General features: G+C 33.5%; 1 protein-coding gene and 1 pseudogene across 4 annotated transcripts in view; both read left to right on the top strand.

The window, feature by feature from the left end:
* The window catches only part of DYNC2H1 (dynein cytoplasmic 2 heavy chain 1), a 293,546-nt gene that overhangs the window by 191,689 nt on the left and 77,304 nt on the right, over positions 1 to 24,553 (top strand). For all 4 annotated transcript variants that reach the window (XM_074335553.1, XM_074335552.1, XM_019717180.2 and 1 more), the window contains one exon: positions 20,640 to 20,756. In XM_074335553.1, coding sequence (XP_074191654.1) covers positions 20,640 to 20,756 — 117 coding nt within the window. The remainder of the gene's footprint in view (positions 1 to 20,639; positions 20,757 to 24,553) is intronic.
* Positions 15,461 to 19,490, top strand: LOC109437747 (programmed cell death protein 2; annotated as a pseudogene).

Raw genomic sequence — 24,553 nt, 5'->3', positions numbered from 1 at the left:
TAAACATTCTTAATTATAATTTTCATACCTAAGCAACTTTCCCAGTACATTAATTATTGCAACATTTTTTCATAATTATAAACATATATATATATATATATATATATATATATATATATATATATATGTATATATAAAATCTAACTAACAAAGTTTCTGTATTTAGAGCATATTTAGAGATTTTTCACTGCAAGTCACATTTAAAGCCACATTTAGAATGATCCCCCTTATTTGAAAGTGAATATTCGGAAACTAAGAAGCTTGAATGACACTGAGTAGATTTTAAAAACATTGTTATCGTGTACAAGTTCAGGGATGTGAGAATTGATGTTGCAGTTGGTATTTGATGATTTGGCATTTTAAAGGCCAAGTCTAATGCCAAAGGTGAATAGCCAACTTTGTACGAATATGAAGGCTGAAAATGAATCGACTGCATTCATACTAGGCAGAAACTACTAGTGGCATTTACTAGAAGTGTTAGTGGTACTTGTGTACTGGGACTATGAGTCAGCAGTTATCAGCATTTTTTTTTTTTTGTAACCTCTGCAATATACATTCCACATGGTGTTTTCATACACATCAGCTATTATACCATCCCTTTCTCTTTCGACTCTTGCACCAAAATGTGAAAATCAAAAGGAAGAGACTGTGGGTTTTATTTTTGATGATGGGAAGAGAAAGAGATCAATTTGAAATATTAAATTGAGGTACCCACGGAATATTATTTATTGGGAGTGTCCATGTAATATCTATGTGGAAATGTCTTATAAGAATTTGGACTAAGTAAACACAGATAATTCAGGTATAGATTTGATTTAAAAATTATTTGACATTTTGACAATAAGCAGCACAACTGTGAGACATGGGAATCAGAATGTATTAGGGAATGTTGTTAGGGCGGGAAGAGGAGATACCTGAAGGTAGAACCCTGAGAAATACCTACATTTAACATGTGTTTGGAGTGGGGGCAACTTTTGAAAGAATCTTAGCAAGAGTGAACTGCAGTAAAAAAATAATCCAAAAATCTTTAAAGGAGAGTTTCAAGGCCATGGGGAAGTTGGCAATGGTTTTTACAGGAGTGGAGGGTGAGGGCTAAGTGCTAAAGATTGACTAGAGTTAAAAATAAGTCACAGGCCTTGACCAATTTTTCAATACCTTTTATAGAGCTCTTTTGTAGAGTATTGGAGGGTTGAAATCAAATTGCAGTCGTTTGGGGGTGGGAAAGTAGGTGGAAAAGTAGCGCAAATGGATATAGGTGATTAATGTAGGAAGTTTGGCACTGACTAAAACCTGGGTTTCTGCCAAACAAACTTAGAGGAAAAGATGAAAAAATGGTAAGTTTCAGGGAGAAATTGTTATTATTCATGTTGGAAGAGATTGATGCATAATTTTCCCCCCAATATTCTGTTAACAGGATTTTGGGTTACTTGAGTAGAGAATCTATTTTTTGCAGTAATATCTGTTTGCTGATTGTACCCTAGTACTTTTCACTGTGTATTACTATAACATTAAAGACATATTTTACACTTAAAGCAACTATATAAATGTAGTTTTCTTTAGTTGATTTGTAGACAAAATACTTTTTAAATATTTCTATTAGCTTTTTTGGTAGAGGCTTTTTAAAGTTTCTTTGTTTACCTCATTTCTGGAACTACCCTTGCCACCACATTTGCTCATTTAAATATTTTGTTCAATATTCAGTCCAAAGCTTATTCTCTCCCTGAAGTATTTGTATTGATCATCTGGCATTTTTCTCTTTTATGTATGTTCAACTATCTGACATTAATGGCCTCCAGTGTAACTTGACATTGGAATAGCTTTTGGCAGTGTAGCGATGAATAAAAATAGTTCCTGTTCTGAAGAAATTCAGTCTATTTGGGAAAATAAGTATGAAAAGTACCTCTGCAATATAAGGAATAAAATAGAAGCATGTTTTCTGGTAGTTTAAGTATGTATTTTGTGAATTTGTATCTCAGTGAATGTATGCATTTTTCATTTTTGGTAAAGGAAAAAAATATTGTAATGAATTAGGAGATATTTTTTTAAATGTTTGCACAGAATTTGTACAATTAAGACAGTGTGATTGCATGAGAGACACTTTATTTTTTTTATTTTATTGTAATTGACATAGCAGATTATATTAGTTTCGGATGTTCAATGCAGTGATTCGACATTTTTATTCCTTATGTGATCACCAAATAAGTCTAATAATCATTTGTCCTCATACGAAGTTATTACAGTAGTATTATTTTCCCTATGCTGTACATTACGTCCCCATGACTTATTTTTTTTAATAACTGGAGGTTTGTGTCTCTTAATCCTCTTCATGCTTTTCACCTAATCTCCGACCACCTATTCCCTGGCAACCATCACTTTGTTCTCTGTATCTATGAGTCTATTTCTGTTTTGTTTTATTTGCTTCCTTCCTTCCTTCCTTCCTTCCTTCCTTCCTTCCTTCCTTCCTTCCTTCCTTCGTTTCCTTCTTTTCTTCCTTCTTTCCTCCCTCCCTTCTTTCCTTCCTTCCTTTGTTTAGATTCCACATATAAGTGAAGTTGTATAGTATTGGTCTTTCTCTGACTTACTTCACTTAGAATGATACTCTCTAGGTCCACCCATGTTTCACCTAATGGCAAGACTTCATTATTTTTTGTGGTTGAATCACATCTTCTTTATCCATTCATTTATTGATGGACACCTAATTTGCTTTCATATCTTGTCTATTATAAACAATGCTGCAGTGAACATAAGGGTGCATATATCTTTCTGAATTAGTGTTTTCGTTTTCTTCAGATAAACATGCGGAAGTGGAATTGCTGGATCACATGGTAATTCTATTCTTAGTTTTTTGAGGAACCTCCATACTTTTTTCCACAGTGGCTGCACCAACTTACAATCCCACCAACAGTGAACAAGGCTTCTCTTTTGTCCACATCCTTCCCAACACTCATTTGTTGTCTTTTTGAAAATAGCCATTCTGACAGTTGCCAGGTGATAATCTCATTGTGGTTTTGATTTGCATTTCTCTGATGATTAGTGTTACTGAGCATCTTTTCTTATGTCTGTTGGCCATCTGTATGTCTTCTTTGGAAAAATGTCTTTTCATGTCCTCTGCCCATTTTTTGATGTTGAATTTCATGAGTTCTTCATATATTTTAGGTATTAACCGTAAATCAGTTATATTATTTGAAAATATCTTCTACTCAGTGGGTTGTCGTTTTGTTCTGTTGATGGTTTTTTTTGCTGTGCAAAAGCTTTTTAGTTAGATGGCGTCCGATTTGTTGCTAAGACCAGTGTCAGAGAATTTACTGCCTATGTCTTCTGAAAGGTTTATGGTTTCAGGTTTTATATTTAAGTCTTTAATCCATTTTGAGGTTTTTTTTTTGTGTATGGTGTAAGAAAGTGGTCTAATTTCATTTTTTGCATTTATCTGTCCGGTTTTTCCAGCACTGTTTATTGAAGAGACTGTCTTTTCTCTGTTGTAGATTCCTGCCTCCATTGTCGTAGATTAATGGACTGTATAAGCAAGAAATAATTCCTTAACTTTCTGTTCTCTTTTATTGATCTATGTGTTTTTGTGCCACTATCATACTGTTTTGATTACTATAACTTTGTCGTATATTTGAAATCAGGGAGTGTGATATACCTTCAGCTTTTTTCTTCTTTCTTAAGATTGCTTTTGCTATTTTGAGTCTTCTGTGGTTCCATATACATTTTAGATTATTCTAATTCTGTGAAAAATATATTGGTATTTTGATAAGGATTGCATTGAATCTGTAGATTCCTTTGGGTAGTATCGACATTTTAATGATATGAATCCTTCCAATGTATGAGCATGGTATATTCTTCCATTTATCTGTATCTTCTTCACTTTCTTTCGTTAGTGTCTTTATATCTTTATAGTTTTCAAAGTACAAGTATTTTGTCTACTTGGTTAAATTTATTCCTAGTGCTTTATTTTTTGATACAATTGTATTTTTAATTTTTCTTTGTAATAATTAATTATTAGTAGATAAATACCACTGATTTCTTTATATTATTTTTGTGTCTTGCAACTTTATTGAATTCATTTGTTAGTTCTAATTGTTTAGGACTTTAAAAGATTGAAATATCTTTTTTTGAAAATGATTTCAAAGAGGTGTTTTTCAATGTCACTTATTTTGCCATAGCATTTCTTTGATTGAATATCCAATAATAGTACATTATTAGAGCATCTTTCAGCATTGTATGATTTATTTCTTTAGGTTAGTGTTGGCATTTTCTTTTTAGAAAGAAGAAATGAGGGACTAGAAGGAATAAGCAACTTGCAAGTTTATAGGAGGCTAATAACGTGTTTTTGATCTCTTAAATACTATAAAATTTTTATTCCAAAAGTTTTTCCATCACAGAACTGCATGCCTTGGTTTATGTGAAAATTTTCAATTAGAAGCTTTTACCAGATTCAAAAGTAGAAGCAGGAAAAATGTAGAAGTTTTTTGGAAATTATGATAAAGGAATGAAGGAGAAAAATATGATGTTTTGAGGGGATAAAAAAACAGCACTGATTATAAGACATTAGCCGCAAGTAGGAACATATGAAGTTGGAATTGGTTTTTAGAATCCCTTTTGTCTCAAAACAGTTATATAATTTTTATATCACTAAAATTATGTGAAATATTGTGTACCAATCCAGCCATCATATTACAGACCAAGCCGTGTCAGTCAGGTAGCTTTACTTAGATCTCTTTAAAATTGTGGTTTTTGTCTACTCCTATATACTGTTATTTAGGTTTCAGGGTATATCTATTGTCATCTTCTTAATCCATGTTTATGATGATGTTATGATGATGATGGTAATGATGATTTTGAAATTCATCATGCCTCTTGTAATAGGCTTTGTGCTAAGCACTTTACATGCATTGTCTCATTTAACTCTCAAAATACCACTGTGACATGGGTGTTATTATTGAACTCATTTTATGGTTGAGGAAATTGAGGCCAAGGGAGGTTATTATGTTTTCCCCAAATCACACTTTTAGTAAGTTAATAAACTTGGATGTAAATATGTCAGGGAATAATATTTCGTGTATGCATGACACATTCATACAGCAAGAGTAAATCATTGAACTCGAGCTTTATTTTATTATAGAAGTCGGTAGCTTTTCTCCATAGAGGTTTCGTTTTACACATAGCCTCCATTTTATCAGGAGAAAAAAAGTATTTTGCTATGCAAAAGTAATTAGTAAAAAAAATTTTTTTTTTGCATTTTTATTACCTGTTGACCTAGGAACTAAGGTTAAATCTTAATTACAAATATGTATTTTAATGTATTTAACACATAGGGAAGCCTGGCAGATAAGTAAATAAGTTAATGAAATTCAAAAAATTAAGAAAATCTAAATGATCATGACATTAAAAATAAATATTTTCCAATTAAATGAACAGCCTATGAAGTATCTTAACCCATGTTTACAGTGGATCCTTCAGAGCATTGAAATTGCCTTATAGCTTGACTAAAAGAGTCTTTATGGGCAAGTAAAATTTTGTGCAAAATAATTAAGGTTGGTATTTCACAAAACGTACCACTTCAGAATTTTTCAAAAGTGCCATAATGATTGTATGTTAAATATTCATCGAAGACAAAGTAGAATTTGTATCTACTTTGATCTGAATGCTGTAGTACCTGGATATCTTAAACTCATAATGGTATTTTAACCTCTTAGATCGTGAGGCTGTATAGAAGTGCAGCCATCATAGCTACTGCCTAGCTACATTATTCTAAATGCAACAGCTAAACTTGCATGGATGCTGATGGAGATCAGGGAGTTGCTATGCTGGAATAGACAAACTAATGTCATAAAAAAATAAATTATAGTTGTAAATCAAGTGAATATAAGGGGTGAAGAGATCTCATAATATTTTTAAAGATTAGGGATTTAAAATTCCGACCAGAATTTGCGTATTAGGTATGTAAAACCAACAAGAAACTCGAAGCTTTAACCATATTTGTGAAACCTTAAAGTCAGAGTACTCATAAAACAGTCAAAGAGGCAAAGGTTATTTACTTTATTATTTTGAAAGCTGCTGTGCTCAAATAACCATATGTGCTTATCTGCATCAGTAACACTCAGCTGCCATCTGTATACTATATTTCTTTATGGAATCACTTCATTCAAAATCTTGGCAGTAGTCTCTAAGCCCTAAACTATCCAAATAATTCTATTGCTTTCTATTTCTCTTTCCCAGATTTGTCATTGTAAAAGCAACAGTCTCACATCTTTACAGCTTCTTCTTGCTTATCTTTCCCTTTTTAAATTTAACAGTTAAACCACAATCACAGATGTAGATTATTTAAAGTGATCATCAACCTGACATAATTGTCTTTGTAGCTAAGTTAAACCCTAGAAAATACCTCTCAGGGAGCTGGTGTTGGCCACTCACGTGAGAATTATCTGGGAAGTTTGTTTAAAAGGTAGCTTCCCAAATTCCACCCAAGATCTATAAAATTAGACTATTTAAAAGTGGGGCTTGGAATCTGTATTTTTGGGTGATTCTTAGGCTGTTCAATTTTGAAAACATCTATACTAGAATTATGAAAAACTACAGATAATTCCTTATTTTGAATTCCTAAATGACATGAAATCTGCATATCAGAATCTTTTTTCACAACCTGGTCAAAACAAAGTCACATTCTAGCTTGACTATAGACAAAACTAAAAAAAAATTTTTGTTTGTTTGTTTTAAAACCTATTAGCTGCTAAGGTATTATACTGCTGGAACAGATTTTAGAAATAATCTATTCAAAATTTTAGAGAGCAAGTGAGTTCCTATTGTATGCTGGGGAGCAGTAGGCCCAGCATTATAACTCTGGTTTCTTGAATTATTAAATTCCCCCCCATAGAAAGTTGTCTCCAAGAATTCAGTTCTTTAAGAATTTTTTTTTCTCAAATGAGTAGTTTTAAACTGAGGGATTTCCTGAATTTGGTAACTGCATGTTTTACTCTTCCATTTAAAACCAAACAAAAGAAAACAAGTAACAAAAGTGTTTTCTTTGTACTGAGTTTGTGATTTGGTTCCATGGCCATAAGGAAAAATATCATGTCATTGAATATCATATTTAAGATTTTACTCTTCAAAAATTTCGAGCTATAATTTTTAGTAATCTCAGAGGTTTGGTAAAGTTCAATTCTTAAAACAGTCCTAACAAAACCACTTCCTTACTTTCTTTAAAAATCAGTAGTCTTTAGAGCAATCTGAGATAATTGCTATGAAATTTTGGTGCTAATACTTCTTCTTTTTTTTTTTAATTAATTTATTTTTTAATTTAATTTATTGGGGTGACAATTGTTAGTAAAATTACATAGATTTCAGGTGTACAATTCTGTATTACATCATCTATAAATCCCATTGTGTGTTCACCACCCACAGTCAGTTCTCCTTCCATCACCATATATTTGATCCCCCTTACCCTCATCTCCCACCCCCCACCCTCCTTACCCTCTGGTAACCACTAAACTATTGTCTGTGTCTATGAGTTTCTGTTTCTCATTTTTTTGTTTTGTTCTTTTGTTGTTTTTGGTTTATATACCACGTATCAGTGAAATCACATGGTTCTCTGCTTTTTCTGTCTGACTTATTTCGCTCAGCATTACACTCTCAAGATCCATCCATGTTGTCACAAATGTTCCTATATCATCTTTTCTTACTGCCGAATAGTATTCCATTGTGTATATATACCACAACTTCTTTATCCATTTATCTATCGAAGGACATTTTGGCTGTTTCCATGTCTTGGCCACCATAAACAAAGCTGCAGTGAACATTGGAGCACATGTGTCTTTATGTATAAATGTTTTCAGATTTTTTAGGTAGATACCCAGGAGAGGGATTGCTGGGTCATATGGCAATTCTATTTGTAATTTTTTGAGGAACCTCCACACTGCCTTCCATAACAGCTGCACTAGTCTGCATTCCCACCAACAGTGTATGAGGGTTCCTTTTTCTCCACAGCCTCTCCAACACTTGTTACTATTTGTCTTGTTGATGATAGCCATTCTGACTGGGGTGAGGTGATATCTCATTGTGGTTTTTATTTGCATTTCTCTGACGATTAGTGATGGTGAGCATTTTTTCATATGTCTGTTTGCCATTTGTATGTCCTCTTTGGAGAAATGTCTCTTCAGGTCCTCTGCCTATTTTTCAATTGGGTTGTTTGTTTTTTTGTTGTTGAGTTCCATGAGTTCCTTGTATATTCTGGATACTAGCCCCTTATCGGAGGCACTGTTTGCAAAAATCTTCTCCCATTCAGTTGGTGGCCTCTTTATTTTGTCGATGGTTTCTTTTGCTGTGCAGAAGCTTTTAAGTTTCATATAGTCCCATTCGTTTATTTTAGCTTTTACTTCCATTGCCTTTGGTGTCAAATTCATAAAATGCTCTTTGAACCCAAGGTCCATAAGTTTAGTACCTATGTTTTCTTCTATGCAGTTTATTGTTTCAGGTCTTATGCTTAAGTCTTTGATCCATTTTGAATTAACTTTGGTACATGGTGACAGATAGCAGTCCAGTTTCATTCTTTTGCACGTGGCCATCCAATTCTCCCAGGTGCTAATACTTCTTACTTGTATGCATCTAGACTTTTTTTCTGAACCTTGCAGTCTTTGGAAAAAATCTTAGAGGTCATTTGAGTCCATTTTTACAGAAGCATTTAAATCTTTCTATAGAGGTTTTAGATACAAGCAAATAAGACATGGCCTCTGGGGCAGACTTCCTTGTTCTTAGTCCAACTCAACTCTATCCAGGAAACAAGTCTTCTAACTGAAGGGTGGACATTTTCATATTCTATAGATAGTAATAGCAATAGTCTATTTCCTCCAGTCACTTTACACCTAACTAAAAAAACATGCATTACAGACGTTTATGAACACCTCTATTCAGAACTATTACTTCTTTTCCTTGCTCACTTTTGGGCAGCCCCACTGGCCACACTTGCCTTGAGCTTCTCTAAGAGCCTGTGTATCTACTGTTTCCTTTGCCCTGAGCTTTTATCCTCTAGGTATCTCGATGGCTACTCTTTCATTCCCTTCCGGTCTCTAAAAGGTACTTTATTAAATAGTCCTTTCCTTAACCATTTATATAAGATAGCAACTTCCCTAAACAGTTAGTATTGCTTACTCCCCTTAACCTGATTTGTGTTTTTACATGAGATTTATGTACGTATGACTTACGGTTCTTGTAGGACCTGTATATGTTTCTTTAATTTTGAAATTTTCACTCTTTTCAAAATACAGTCTTTGATACATATAAAAGACTATATATGTAGCATTAATATATAAATAAAACATTAAGAGTGTGTTGATATAATGAAGCCCGTGAACCAATAACAACCCAAGACCTAGGATATTACCAACAACTGATATGATTCTCTTCTATCCCATCCTTTTGCCTTTTTGTTGAAGGAGCTACCATTCTGACTTTTATAACTTTTTAAAAAATAATTTTGTACTTTTTTAATGGTTGTATTACATGCATGCATTCACATGTGTGTGCATACACACACACGTGCCTAAAAATGTATTGTTTCATTTTGCTTATTTTTGAATTCTATAAGACAGTATATTGCTTGTGGTGTTCTAGAACTTGTTTATTTCATTCCATATTATTTTTCTAAGATTTGTTTATGCTACTTGTTTAGCTACAGTTTCATTCATTATTATTCCTGCATAATATTTCATTATGTAAATATAACACAATTTGTTCATTTTGGGAGGGGTTATTAGAAACAGTGAACATTCGTGTGCATGTCTCCTGATATGTTTTTACAAGAGTTTTTCTAAGGTCTATGCTTAGGAATAGAATTGTGTCAGATTGTTTGTAAGTGGTTGTGTTAATTTATTCTCTCACCAGAAATGTGTAATATCGACATCCTTTTATTCCCACCAGTGCTTGGTATTTTTGGATGTCTTCATATTTGCCCATCTAGTGGGTTAAAATAGTATCTCACTGTGTTCTTAATTTGAATTTTTAACTACCAGTAAGAGTGAACATTGTTCAATATATTTATGGGCCATTCCTACTTTTTTAATTGGAGGGACAGCGATGAAACATGTGGCTGAAGCACAATAGGGTAGGAGTGCTGTGGGACATGAGTTTAGGAGGTAGCAGCGGTAAAGGGGACTCAATAACATCGAGCCCCGTGTGTGAGCCATGGTAGTAGCTAGATCACTCTGGTGGCATGTGACGGGCTTGTGGAGAATTGACAATAGGAGGTGGGATTTGAAGCAGAGAGATAAGTTAGAAAAGAATTGCAGTAGGCTAACGCTGTTGCTGAAAAATTGTAGCAGGTTTGGGGAGGCAACTATTACTGATCAAATTCCTTATTAGCTTTAATTCTATGAAAAGAAGTTTTATAAAAGTAACATTTATTTTTCTATAAGAGCTACATATTTTTTAATCACTAGCTACATACTCATTTTTTTTTTTTTCTAAACATACTTTGACGTTCCACAACTTTATTATTTTTCCATGGACTCAATAGCAATTTCATAGCAAAATTCTTAAAATATGTTATATTTATTCTTAAAATGTAACAATGATTATTCTATTGCCAAAGATTTGAGGGTTAATTTCTGATGTAATAATTTTAGTAACATTGCATTGAATGGCTTTTATGAACTCAGCAGCTGTGGTTACTTATGCTCAGCAGCTGCAGTTATTCTGACTCAAATGGTTTTTCATCGGTTATTAGAGAAGTCACAAGTTCCTGGTAAAATCATTTTTTTTAATCAAACATCTCAAGATGTTCTTTTTCTCTCAGATATTCTTCTGTTTGAATATATTAACTCATATTTCAAGAATGTAGTTATTAACTACAACTTTGCCAATAGCACTATCAGCAAAAAGAGGTAATATATATGTACTTTTTTACATAGTGTTTTAATTTCTGACTTTTAACTGCAAATCAGGGTTGGAATAGTTGTCACATTTTGAGTTCTATGACCATTTAAGACAAAAGCAAGAAGATTGAAAAACATTATCAGTCTATTTAATTTTGTAACATACATAATGATTTTATATTTATTACTTTTAAATAATTATAAGGAAATACTAAGTTTACTAATATTATAAAACTGAGTTTTTATATTTATAGGTTATCATTTAGTAAGAAATAAAAATGTCTCTTAGTTTGAAAAATGGCAAATAAAGGGAAAGAATTAGGCATCTATCTTACCTTTCTTTTGTGAATTATAATTCATGGTAATAAAAGAATTGATGAAAGAAAGTTCTTTGTTGATTAATTCTAGATAATAAATATAGAAAGAACGATGGAATTTGGAATATCACCATTTTACAAACCCAATATAATTGATTCATAAAATTATTATCAACGATTGAAACCATTAGAAGGTTCATGGAAAAAATGTGCAAGAAAAGGATCAGCTGTTACCTCCTGTACCCAGTGATCAATCTGTATCACAAGGAGGAGGCATTCAGATACCATGTGCCCACTGATGTGAAGCAATATAAAATACAATTTCCAAAAGTACCTTAAAAAAAAAGTGAACCTGGTGACAGATGGTTACTATACTTATCATGGTCATCACTTCATAAGGTATATAAATGTAAAATCACTAAGTGTATGCCTGAAACTAATATATTATGTGTCAACTATACTTTAATTGAGAGACAGAGTAAACGAGAACATTGGTGACTATTTAAGGGAAATAAGGTGTCCCTCAAAGATAGAAAAAGTGAACCTAATCAAAACTTTAGAACTAATGTCCCATTAAGGGAAAACACAAGGGGTAAAGGAACAAATTAAATGACATCGCTGGATCTAAACTGTGGGACATTCTGCAAGATAACTGACTCAGTTTTATCAATAGGGTAGTGACATGCAAAAAAATAATACATGCTCTGTATTAAAGAGATTTAAAATACAGAACAACTACGTGACTTTTCTGTGAGTACTGACACAAACAATCCAATGTAAACAAAATTTTGAGACCATCAAGGAAGTTCATTTATGGACTGGGTATTATATGACACCAATGAATTCTTATTAATTTTGTTAGGTGAAACTGTAGCATGTGGTTATGTCCATTTTTTTGAGATACATACTAAGTATATAGGAGTTCAATAACCTGTGGTCTGGGATTTGTTTTAAAAGACAAGGGATCATAACAACAAAATAAAAGAAAATAAATTAGGGTTTGAGGAAGTAAGTATGGGAAAATCTTGACTTTGGTTGAATATAGGTGATGGATATCCTTGTATATCTTTGAAAATGTTCTTAATAAAACCCATTTTTGTATAGTTTTGAAAATGGTCATAGTAAAATTAATTTTACAAACTTCAAGTAAATGTGACATTTGTATGTGGCTTCTTGACTCTATTACTCAGTTTAATTTAGACAACTTTTAGTACTTTCCTCAAAAAAATTCTTGGTGGAAGGGGCATGCTGCTACCATGGTAGGTGTTGAAAATGAGCCCTTCCCAGTGGGAGCACAGGCATGATAGGCACTGGCCCCAGCCTGTGAATGGGACTTAGTGTATCAAAGCGGTGGTTTCCTTGCCTCTCTTGGAGGCAGTGGCACTTGAAGCAAGTTCTAATTCCTGTGTAGCCCCCAGAGCCAAGGCCAGTGATGATAAGGAGGGAAGCTACAGCTGCTGTGTTCAGTGGCAATATCAACTTTTCTTAACTTTTTCCACCAGAATAAACAGTGTTTTTACTGGCCCTAAAGCCCACTTTTTCACTTTCCTGGTTATTTTGTGAACTATCTAACATTGCTTTAATACTTACTTTTTCAGTTTTTACAGCTTTGTTGAGGTTACTTGACATTTAATAAACTGCACATATTTAGAGTGTATGAGTTGGTAAGGTTTAACATATGACATATTGTAGGAGGTGTGATCAAACAGTACAGTGAGTATTTAAATTAAAAAAAAGTTACAGTAAAAGACACATTGTCATTAATCTCCCTAAAAATATTCCCCCTCTCTTTGAACACTTATCTCATCGTTCTTGCCACTTTCTGATGCAGTCTGGAAGTCCTCTTTTGTGAGTGTCTTTAGTTGCACTGTCGTGGGTGCCTCAATGTCCTGAATCGATTCAAAACATTTACCTTTCATGGTCATTTTGACATGTGTGACACAGTGCGTTGTCATGATAGAGGATGATTTATGGCACATTTTAAAACACACCTTCTCTCAACCATAGCTCACACCTGACTGACTGCACCGAACAAGTTAAACTTTGTCACCGGCTGTTACTAAGGTTCCATAGGCCTCTTCCCATATTGAAAATCCCTGCCTTTCCATTGGATGGCACTCGGCAGCAGCATTCACCATATTTTGTGATCATAACAGAAAGGCTCTGTGTCACACAGAGCTTCTGGTATATGGCAATTTCTGTCAAATAAAAACATTACAGTGTGTCTTCATCCACCTTATCCACCGGATCTGGCACCGTGTGACTTCTGGCTCTTCCCCAAAGTCAGAATGATTCAGGACATCGAGGCAGCCATGACAGCACAACTAAAGACACTCACGAAACAGAACTTCCAGAACTGCTTCAAAAAGTGGCAAGAACGATGGGACAAGTGTGTTCGAAGCAAGGGGATGTATTTTGAGGGGGATTAATGGCAATGTGTCTTTTATTGTAATAATTTATCTTTTTATTTAAACATTCACTGTATGTTTTGATCACATCTCGTATGTATACCTGTGGGACTATTACCACATCAGATAGCAAACATTTCCATCGCCCCCAAAAGTTTTCTCTTTTGTAATTACTTTGTAATCGCTGCTTCTTATTTCCCTTCCCCTATCTCAGGCAATTACTGATTTCTTTTTTGTCAGCATAGATTAGTTAGCATTTTCTATAGTTTTGTATAAAAGGATTATACAATTAAACACTCTTTTCTGTCTGGCTTTCTAATTATTATAAGATTCATCTGCATTGTGTGTATGACGAGTTTGTTCCTTTTTATTGCTCATTTGTAGTCCAGTTTATGGATGTACCACAATTTGCTTTTCTTTCTCTCATTGAGGGATATTTACATTCTTTCCAGTTTGGAGCTACTAAAATTAAGTTGCTATGAACATTTGAACATTTTGTGTCTTTGTATATGCATATGTTTTTATTCCTTTTGGGCAGATACTTAGGAGTGTAATGGATGGATCATACCACAGGTTCATGTTTAGTTTTTAATTAACTTCCAAACTCTTTTCAAATGTGGTATATAATAAATATTTTTTAAATAGGTAAAAGTATTAGAAGACTTGAAGTCTTATATATGTGTGTTTATTGATGTGTCTATGTAATATAATGTATTTATATATTTTATGTCCACCTTATTTGTACTTTCATAAATAACAAAAGTATAATTTTACTCTCAGCGTAATCTTAATCTGAAGTGGGATTATTAGATCCACTAATTATACAAAGTACAACAAAGCATGATAATTCTGTATCCTCAACGCAGAGATGGATCCAAACATTTCATATAATTTAGTAATTCCGTGTCTGAGTTATTTAATACTAACCAGAATTATATACAAGACATTAATATACATGATTTGTAATAAAGTGTTCTGTTTGTTACTTCAAATAATAAATACCTCAGTATTTGAAAACTACTATATTCACTAGTGTTAGTTAAATTTAAAATCCTTTAGTGACAGATAAGTTCATTCTGAATTTGTTAATGTTGAAATTGTACCAGCTAAGAAATCTCCTGAGATTTATTTTTAAGATTTTTATATCATATTGCCTTGGGAAAATGATGATGTGAGTTCTTAATATGGTAGAGTAACTATACATTTCACTTTTGAACTTGAGTGAAATTTCATCACACAAATCATCAACATGAATTGCAGTTTGGTCTTGTGTGTGACTGGCATAAATATTTTTATTGAAAGATGTGGGAGACATAGAGAAATATATGCAGCATATATTAACATTAAAAAGATAAACCTTGGGATAGTCTCCTATATCTCACTTTAACATGTTATTTGTACTGTTTCATTTTCGCAGTATGTGAGATTTAATGTGGTTTTTTATATCCTGATGTGTTTTATAACACAAATATATTCTACCTGGCCAACCCAGAGGGAGCATAAAAATGTTAGGGGATAGGTGATGAAATTATTGACTAAGTAAACTCAAGGGCTCCCAAATAACTATTGAGAAAGGAAATAATGCTTAAGCTGAAAACAAATAATTTATTTTTTAATGAATTTCTATTCATTTAAAATACACACAAATGGAAAACTATATAGTGTGAATATATAATAATATTTAGCATATAAATTTTATTATTTTGTTTTTCTGTAAATTGTTATACACTAGTCTGCCCTCACTTGCTTTTTACTTTTTGTGGTTTCAGTTATCCGTGGTCAACCATGGTCCAAAGATATTAAATGGAAAATTCCAGAAATAAACAATGTATAAATTTTAAATTACTGGCCGTTTCTGAGTAGCCTGATGAAGTTGCGCACTGTCCCGCTCCATCCTACCTGGGATGTGAATCATCCCTTTGTCCAGCATCTCCACACTGCAGACCCTCCCCACTTGTTAGTCACGTAGGAGCTGCCTTGACTAGTAGATCAACTGTCACAATATCACAGTGCTTATATTCTAGTGACCCTTATTTTACTTAATAAACTCAAAGTGTAAAAGTGCTAGTGATGCTGGCAATTGGAATAAGCCAAAGACAAGCCATTAAAGTACTTTCTTTAAGTGAAAGGGTGAAAGTTCTTGGCTGGCATCAGAATTCACCTATGTAGGTTTCTAGATTAACTTTGCCTCTTTGACTTTAGCATTCAAAGATTTCTCTCAATTTCCTTGACACTTCACTTATAAATTTTGAACGGTTTCTGTTGATGTTGTTCATTTATAATTTTAAATGTACTGTTATAAAATTTTCTCCATTTAGTCTGCCATATTACCTGAGACAAAAATCTATTATAATTGACTCAATTTCTTTGACAATCCATTTTCTCATGTGTAAATTGGGAATAAGGATTTACTTCTAAAACCTATATTGCTTCTCATTCCCAGCAGGATTGTAATGGAGGTGACTTACAAAAGTATAAGTGATATATTAGTGTAGAATCAACAGTTGAGGAAATCAGTCAAAAGGAATATTAAGAAAGGAAAAGTTTATGCCAAAAGAAGACAATACCAACAAAAACTCATGCTCCAGGGTTCTATAAATTTGATATTGTTAGATCAGAAATTTCTCTGTATGCTTCATAATATCCAAAGTAAAAACAAAAATACAATTGTGTATAAGAACATGGGAGAAGTGATGCAAATATGTTGTTCATGGGAAATTTCATCCCCTTTGATACATTTTAAAGGAGTATTACAGTCATGTGCTGCATAATGACATTTCCATCAGTGATGGACTGCATATACCACCATGGTCCCATAAAATTATAATGGAGCTGAAAAATTCCTATTGCCTAGTGCCATCATAGTGTCAGAGCACTGTGCATTACTCACGTGCTTGTGGTGATGCTGGTATAAACAAATCTACTACACTGCCAGTCTTATAAAAATATAGCGCATGCAATCGTAATTGTATAGAAGTATAGTACATATAGTATGTAATATTTGATAATGATAATAAATAACTATGTTTCTGGTTTATTTATTTACTATACTATTTAGCCACTAATTTAGAATGTATTCTTTCTACTTATAAAGAAGTTTGCTGTAAAATAGTATGCTATGTTATACTGGCAGCAGCCTTACATATCTCATGTGTATTGTCTCTTGATTGCATTACTTTCTTTTGTGCTTGACTTAATTTGGTGGTGTTTTGTACAATAGTAGTATGTTGTACAGGCTTGTAGCTCAGGAGCAATAGGCTAGACCATATTAGATTTGTATGTACACGTTCTAGGATTATAGTCGACTATGCAATCTAGGTTTGTGTAAGTGCACTCGGTGATGTTCACATAAGGACAAATGGCCTAACGATGCATCTTAGAACGTATCTCGGTTGTTAAGCGGTGTACTGAATAAAGTATTTTTTGAAATGGTTTAAAACATGAATAATGGAAAGAATTGTATTTGTGCTTTATAAAAAGATAAAATGTTAAGATTTTGTAAAAACAAAAGGTCCATCATTATAAGTTATAGCCCTAGTCTCATAAAAATACTTTTATTATTTATTTGAAGTTCCTTTTTATTACCCTATGTTCATTAAACATTACAGTACATTATTATACTATTATTTAAAAATGCACGCCTCACTTGTTATTTTTGTAGGATAGAAAATGACCTTTTTGGGTCTAGCAAAGATTTTATTCTTAAAATAGTTTTTGACATTATGTATGAAAAAACATTTGAACCTTTTTTCCTTTAGACATCTTTTTGCATTCTTATTTGTTTTCTGTCATGTATGACAAATTTAAACACAAATATGTGATAAGAAATGTTACTAGAGTTAAAATAGCACCACTTCTGACTACCAACTAGTGAAGTTTTGTGGTCTAGCAAAGCTGATAAATTAGGTGTTGTGTAGGGTTCAGCTAGAGCGAATGAAAATAATTTATCAGAATAACAAAGAAAATGAAAAACTGAATTACCACAGTTTTTTCAAGATTATAGAATGAATCAAAAGTTCTAGAAGTTGAGTTTAACAGCATGATTGTGAATTTTTAACAATTAAGTAGTGCATTCATTTTGAAAGATTTATAGCCCTTGTTATATTATGAACTTTAAAATACAAGAACCCAACAAATATGAAATATAGCCCAATTTGATTTTGTTTTAATCTCAAAAAGTAAAACAGAAAAGTAGTCAACATGCCATAAATGCTGATGTTTAAAATACTAGCTTAGGAAAACATATGCCTGTTTTTTGTGTTTTTTTTTTCCGATTTATTTTGTTTATGTCAGGTAAACAGTGAGACAGCACAATTTTAATATTTAATTGAAATATTTATGAAGAAGAATCAGTGGATACCTCACTGAGTTTATACACACACAACCAATATCTAGAATATAATATTATGCATACTTGGTAACATTCTGGATCGTTCTTAGCACATGATTAAGAAGGTTAATTGATATTGAAATGGGAGCCATTCAACACTATTTTAGAAAAGAAAATGTGTGAAATAAGTCAGACAGAAAAAGTCGAGAAACATATGATTTCAGTGATATGTGGGATATGTTCCTTTGCTAAAAGCAGCAAAAGAACAAGACAAAGACACAAAAAATCATAGACACAGACAATAGTTTAGTGGTTACCAGAGGGTAAGGGGGGAGGGGGCTGGTCGATGATGGTAAACGGGGTCAAATATATGGTGATGGAAGGAGAACTAACTCTGGGTGGTGAACACACAATGTGATATACACATGTATTACAGTATTGTACACTTAAAACCTTTGTAATTTTACTAACCATTGTCACCCCAATAAATTTTAATTAAAAAAAGAAAACAAAAAAATAAAAAACAATAGTCAAGAACGCAAAAAAAGAAAAAGAAAAAGAAAGGGAGAGGGAAGGGATGGGACGGGAGGGGTGAGGCAGGGCGAGGCAGGGAGAGGAGAGGCGGGGAGAGGAGATGTGAGGTGCAGCTGGACAGCCTGGGCCCTGGAGCTGGCCTGAGTGCTGTGCGGAGCCCATCCACCTTCCAGCTGCAGCTGCCCGCGCCCCTGTCCTCCAAGTGGATGCTTTCTATTGCCACCTGCTCCTCTTCTGCTGCGGGGCAGCCTGTGTATTTTTAGAAGTCAGCTACCCGGGAAAAATGACTTCTACTTGTTTTAACCACCATCTGAGGATCCTACCCATAGAGGCGGGAGAATCCGTGTTCCTCCAGCTCAAGTCTGGTGCTCATCTCTGTAGGGTTTGGGGCTGTTTTGTCCCCCAAGCAGGCTCTAGATGTCACAAGGGACATTACTGCAGTAGGGAGCATCAGACTCTAGACTGGAGATTGGGACATAAACAGGCTTCTACACAATCAGATAATTTGGACAATACAGTTCCAGACCACGATTTCCTTTTTCCAGAATTTGAAATACTAATAGAAACAGAAGACGAGACTACACCTAAAGTTGCAGAAAAAGATGAATCAGAGATTATGGAAAAAGATGAATCAGAGGTTATTAAACACAAAGGTTTTAAGTGAAGTACTTGAGGAATAACTGGATACCATGACAAAATATGAATCCAGGGAAGATAAAATTTTCCAGAAGTTTAAAACTACAGTAACCCTGGGGAACAGATTCTCAGATATGGCAGAGGGATTGTCCCCATCTGGATCTCTGGTGAAAATATCCCTTGGGAAAACGATATTTCAGATTGCCCCTGTGTTGCCAAGACAATATTTGAATTCTCTCTAGTTCATGCCTCAGCTGCTCAGCTGCCAAAGGATGACAGACTGGGCGGGAGTCTTGATTGGGGTATCCTGGCCTTCACCGGTGCTCACAGCTGTAGACTGGGCACAGGCTAGACAGAGGAATTTGTTTGGAAACGAGCTATAATAGATGCACCTTAAAGGCAACGTTGTAAAACCTTAAAAATGCTCATAATCTCTTAGACCTTGCAATTCCAATTTTTAGGACTTAATCCTAAGGAAATAATATTACCAGAGATAGAGCTACAGAGTTGTTTTAGACATTGTTTATGATGCCCAAATATTAGGGAAGCAAACATGTCCAGTGATAGGAATTTACATAAATTTTGGTGTATCTGTACAGTGAAAGGATATGCAGTTTTAATGATACAGACCTATAATGACACCAAATAAGATAAAGTTCTAAATTGACACCAAGATACCATTACAGATGGTATTCATAGTATGATCATAATTTTGTAAAAATATTTCGTACATGTGTAAGTGCACAGAAATAAATCTGGAAAGATAACACTAGGTGTGAACTGGTTAGTTATGAACGTGGCTAAGTGAAAAGATCTTTTTACTTGTATGTGTATTTCTTTAATAAAAATGGGTTATGTTCCTGAAAATAATTGAGAAAAAGGAAAAGAAAAAAAAGAAAATATGAGTGAATTGATTTGGATTATGATGATTTTAAAAAGCTGATAACAGGAAGTTACAGAAGTGAAAGCCCTAAATGGGGAAAACTTTTTTGTCTTACCTTGTTTTCACTAATTGATCTATATGTCTTTCATTAATTCTTAAATATAGAGGAAACATTAAGATGACAGCAAGTTAATATAGAGCCTTAATACTTACAGTTTTTGATTTTTACCAAACAGTAATTACTGTTTTATACATTTTGATATTTAAAATCTTTCCTGTCATTTCATCTTTTGACAAAACTTTATCAGAAGTTTGAAATTTAAAGCAATCAAGTGGAAAAACATTGAATTTCAGAAATAAGCATATGGAGACTCTAGGAGGTTATTAATAATAGATAATTAGAGCTTGCTGGCTAAAGAATCAATTTTTCAAATGAGAGCCATTATAATATGTAATTTTTATAATAGTTTCACAGTTTTAAGTTATTTTGGTACTAACTTAAATACATTAGTAAAATACTAAGCCCATTTAACAGAGATAATGGGATTAAAACTTGTTTATATTTGGTCTTTTTTATAAAATAAATATGGCTATTTTTATACCTATGCTGTTTCTCTCTGAAGTCATTTTCATTTATTGCTATTTATTATTTTCTTCATTCAGGTTATTTCACAGTTGAGGATCTTGGGCAGATCAGTAACAGCTGGTTGCAAATTTGATAGAGAAATCTGGTCTAATGAACTTTCTCCTGTCCTCAATCTCTGGAAGAAGCTAAACCAGGTTAGTAGTGGAATATTCTTCTGATTTTTTTTTTCTCCCTATCCTTTGTTTTTCCAGTTTTATCCACAAACTATCCATGTTGGTAAAATTTTGCACTGAACTGCCCTTCATATATACAGTATCCTGTAAAGAGAAATAATAATGTAAGTAGCTCAGCCCAAGAAGCAGTGTCACCAGTATAATTTTTCTTATCCTGGTAATGTGCTATGTCATCTTCTATACCTGCAACATATTTTGCTTACACCTTCCCTTCTCTCTCTCCTTTCTGTAAAGTCAGTGACTGCTATTAACAGTGAAATGTTTCAAAGGAATCAAAGTGCTAAGGAGAAACAGTTTATCAACTGGAATTGACTTGTTTTTATATTGTAGAATATTTATATTGTAGATTATAAAATAGTTGCTTGCTTACTAGGCAAAACCACTAGAATATTATGATTCTTATTCTTATTGAATAGGGATTTATTCTCTGGAATTAAAAATATAACTTTGCAATTCATATGTTTAATAATATTATAAAAATGCCTATATGTGAGATTTCTGACTGTGAATTCATGGCTCTGATTGCCATTCTTAATCCCAATTCATATTGAAGTTTTTATTCCTTACCCTCTGAAGGCTGATTTCTTTGTACCACGTTTCAGGTTTTTCTACACCAGAATACTCTCTGGGTTATTTGTTTGTTTGTTTTCAGTATGCCAGCTACTGTTTAACATTAGTATCTGTTCTTACACTTCCCTCTGCATGGATATACCTTCCCAGTATTCAGTTGGATGACTTTTTTTATATGTACCGTACTAGTCTAACACAAGTACCACTTTATGGTTTGCCAGAGATGTGCATTGCAAACACTGTGGCTATAAATATGAGTGCACTAGTGCCCTGTCCTTTAGAAGCTCACAAAGTATTTAATACATAGGTTCTCTGAAATGATACATGTAAGAAAGTATCGGTCTAGCTGCTATTTTCATTTTTTTTAATTATATGAGCCTCTCTTTATTTATTTTTTACTAAATTTATTGGGATGACATTGGTTAGTAAAATTACATAGGTTTCAAGTATGCAATTCTATAATACATCATCTATATATTACATTGTGTACTCAGCACCCAGAGTCAGTTCTCCTTCCGTCACCATATATTTGATCCCGTTTATCCTTATCTGTCACCCCCCTCTCCCCTTACCTTCTGGTAACCTCTAAACTATTCTCTGTGTCTATGAGTTTTTGTTTCTTTGTTTGTTAGTCTTGTTCCTTTGTTGCTTTCACTTTGATATACTGCATATGAGTGAAGTCATATGGTTCTTGATCTTTTCTGACTTATTTCATTTAGCATGATAATCTGAAGATCCATCCATGTTGTCACAAATAGCAGTATTTCATCTTTTCTTATGGTAGAGGAGTATTCCATTGTGTATCTGTACCACTTCTTTATCCAATCATCTATCAAAGGACACTTTGGTTGTTTCCATGTCTTGGCCACTGTGAATAATGCTGCAGTGAACACCAGGGTACATATATCTTTACGAATAAACGTAGATACCCAGAAGAGTGGTTGCTGGGTTGTATGTTAATTCTATTCTATTCCTAATTTTTTGAAGAACCTTCATACTCTTTTCCATCAGCAGTGTATGAGAGTTCCTTTTTTTCCACAACCTCTCCAACACTTGTTATTATTTGTCTGGTAGATGATAGCCATTCTAACAGGTGTGAGGTGATATCTCATTGTGGTTTTGATTTGCATTTCCCTAATAGCTAGTGAAGCTGAGCATTTTTTCGTATATCTGTTGGCTGTATGTCTTCTTGGGAGCAGTGTCTATTCATTTTTTAATTGGATTGTTTGTTTTTTTGCTGTTGAGTTGTATGAGTTCTTTATATATTTTGGATATTAGCTGCTCATTGGAGGTGTTTGCAAATATCATCTCCCATGTGGCTGATTGCTTGTTTTTGTTGTTGATGATTTCTTTTGCTGTGCAGAAGCTTTTTAGTTTGATACAGTCCCGTTCATTTATTTTTGCTTTTACTTCCCTTGCCTTTGAGGTCAAATTCATAAAATCCTCTTTGAACCCAAGGTCCGTAAATTTAGTACCTATGCTTTCTTCTATGCAGTTTATTTTTTCAGGTTTTATGTTTAGGTCTTTGATCCATTTTGAGTTAATTTTGGTACATGGTGACAGATATCAGTCTAGTTTTATTCTTTTGCATGTGGCTTTCCAATTTTCCCAGCATTATTTATTGAAGAGGTTTTCTTTTCTCCATTGTATTTTTTTGTCTCCTTTGTCGAAAATTTTCTGCCCATATATATATATATGTGCATTTATTTCTGGGTTTTCAATTCTATTCCATTGGTCTGTGTGTCTGTTTTTCTGCCAATGCCATGCTGTTTGGATTATTGTGACTTTGTAGTACAAATTGAAGTCAGGGAGTGTGATACCTCCAGCCTTGTTCATTTTTCTTAATAGTGCTTTGGCTATTCTGGGTCTTTTGTTACATGAGCCTCATTTTAGTAGTCTCTTGAAAATTCACTTTTTCTTGATTTCCAATTTAGTAGTTATTTCTTTATTATACAAAGCAACATGGGAGTTGCAGAATTTCTAGTTGGAGAAGATTATAATTTTCCTTCCCAAGATAAAACTCGTACTTTACTAAGTTATGTTTTCAGTTTAAAGAACATGTTTGTAGAATGAGATTATTTTCCATGGTATATAAAGTCATTAATAGGACATAAGTTTGGAATTCCTGTTCAAGAATCCAGTAAATGCAGTTTGTTAAAAGTTCCCACGAGGTGGAATGTTTATATCCTAATGGAGCTATTTCTTTCCTGGTGAATAGGTTGAAGAGAATTTATTTAGAGACTTTCTAGAGAACTATTTCACCAGGGCTGCTATGCAGCTAGTTTTTACTTCCACAGCCATTCTACTTGGTTCCAGCCAACCTCTGTTCTGAATTGATGGTCCTTATGTCTGCTGGTAGGGACCTGGCTGTAAAATATGTCTAATGCTCATCACTGATCTAACACAGTATAAGAATTGGCTTCTAGTGCCAGACTGCTGGGTTCAGATCCTAGCTCCAGTACTTACCAGCTCTATAAATTAGGAAAGTTACTCAACTTCTCTGTGCCTCAGTTCTTTTATCTATAAAATGCAAGTAATGATAATGTTTGCCTCACTGGAATCTCATAAGGATGAAATAAGTTAATATGTATAAAGCTTTTATAATCATGCATATGTGAACATTCTCTATTCGTTTTACTTTTATTGAAGGTACAGAGATTTATAATATATGACCACTACTTGATTTGCCCTTTTTCTAAGCAAATTATTTTTATTTTTTATATAATTATATAGTATTCAGTCATTCAGTCAAAATATTTTAATTGACCACCTAATTTGTTTCAGTGATTTTATGCTAGAGACTGTGTTGTGGGTAGAACAGTCATGGTACATACTCTGTGGAATTTACAGTTTGTAAGAGAGACCTTTTAAAAATTAAACAAGTAAATAAGCAAATAAATATATTATTAGAAATTATTTCAAATGCTGTGGAAGGAAAGGACAGGTGCTATTATAAAGAAAAGGAGAGAAGACCTATTTTGGACTGGATAGTTAGGGAATGCTTGCTTGAGAAGTGGAATTGAATCTGAGACGTGAGCAATGCGAAGACGCTAGCCAGAGTTGGAGGGGAAGGCCATTCTGAGCAGAGAGGACATCATGCCCAAATTCCCTGAGAAGAGAAAAAGCTGGCACATTCACTAAACCTGAAAGAAAGTCAGTTTGATTGGAGTATAGAGACTAACGGATCG

The sequence above is a fragment of the Rhinolophus sinicus genome, linkage group LG06 (assembly GCF_036562045.2).
Source record: "Rhinolophus sinicus isolate RSC01 linkage group LG06, ASM3656204v1, whole genome shotgun sequence".
Lineage (NCBI taxonomy): Eukaryota > Metazoa > Chordata > Mammalia > Chiroptera > Rhinolophidae > Rhinolophus > Rhinolophus sinicus.
Note: the sequence above shows the minus strand (reverse complement) of the source record. Positions and strands in the feature narration are given on the sequence as shown.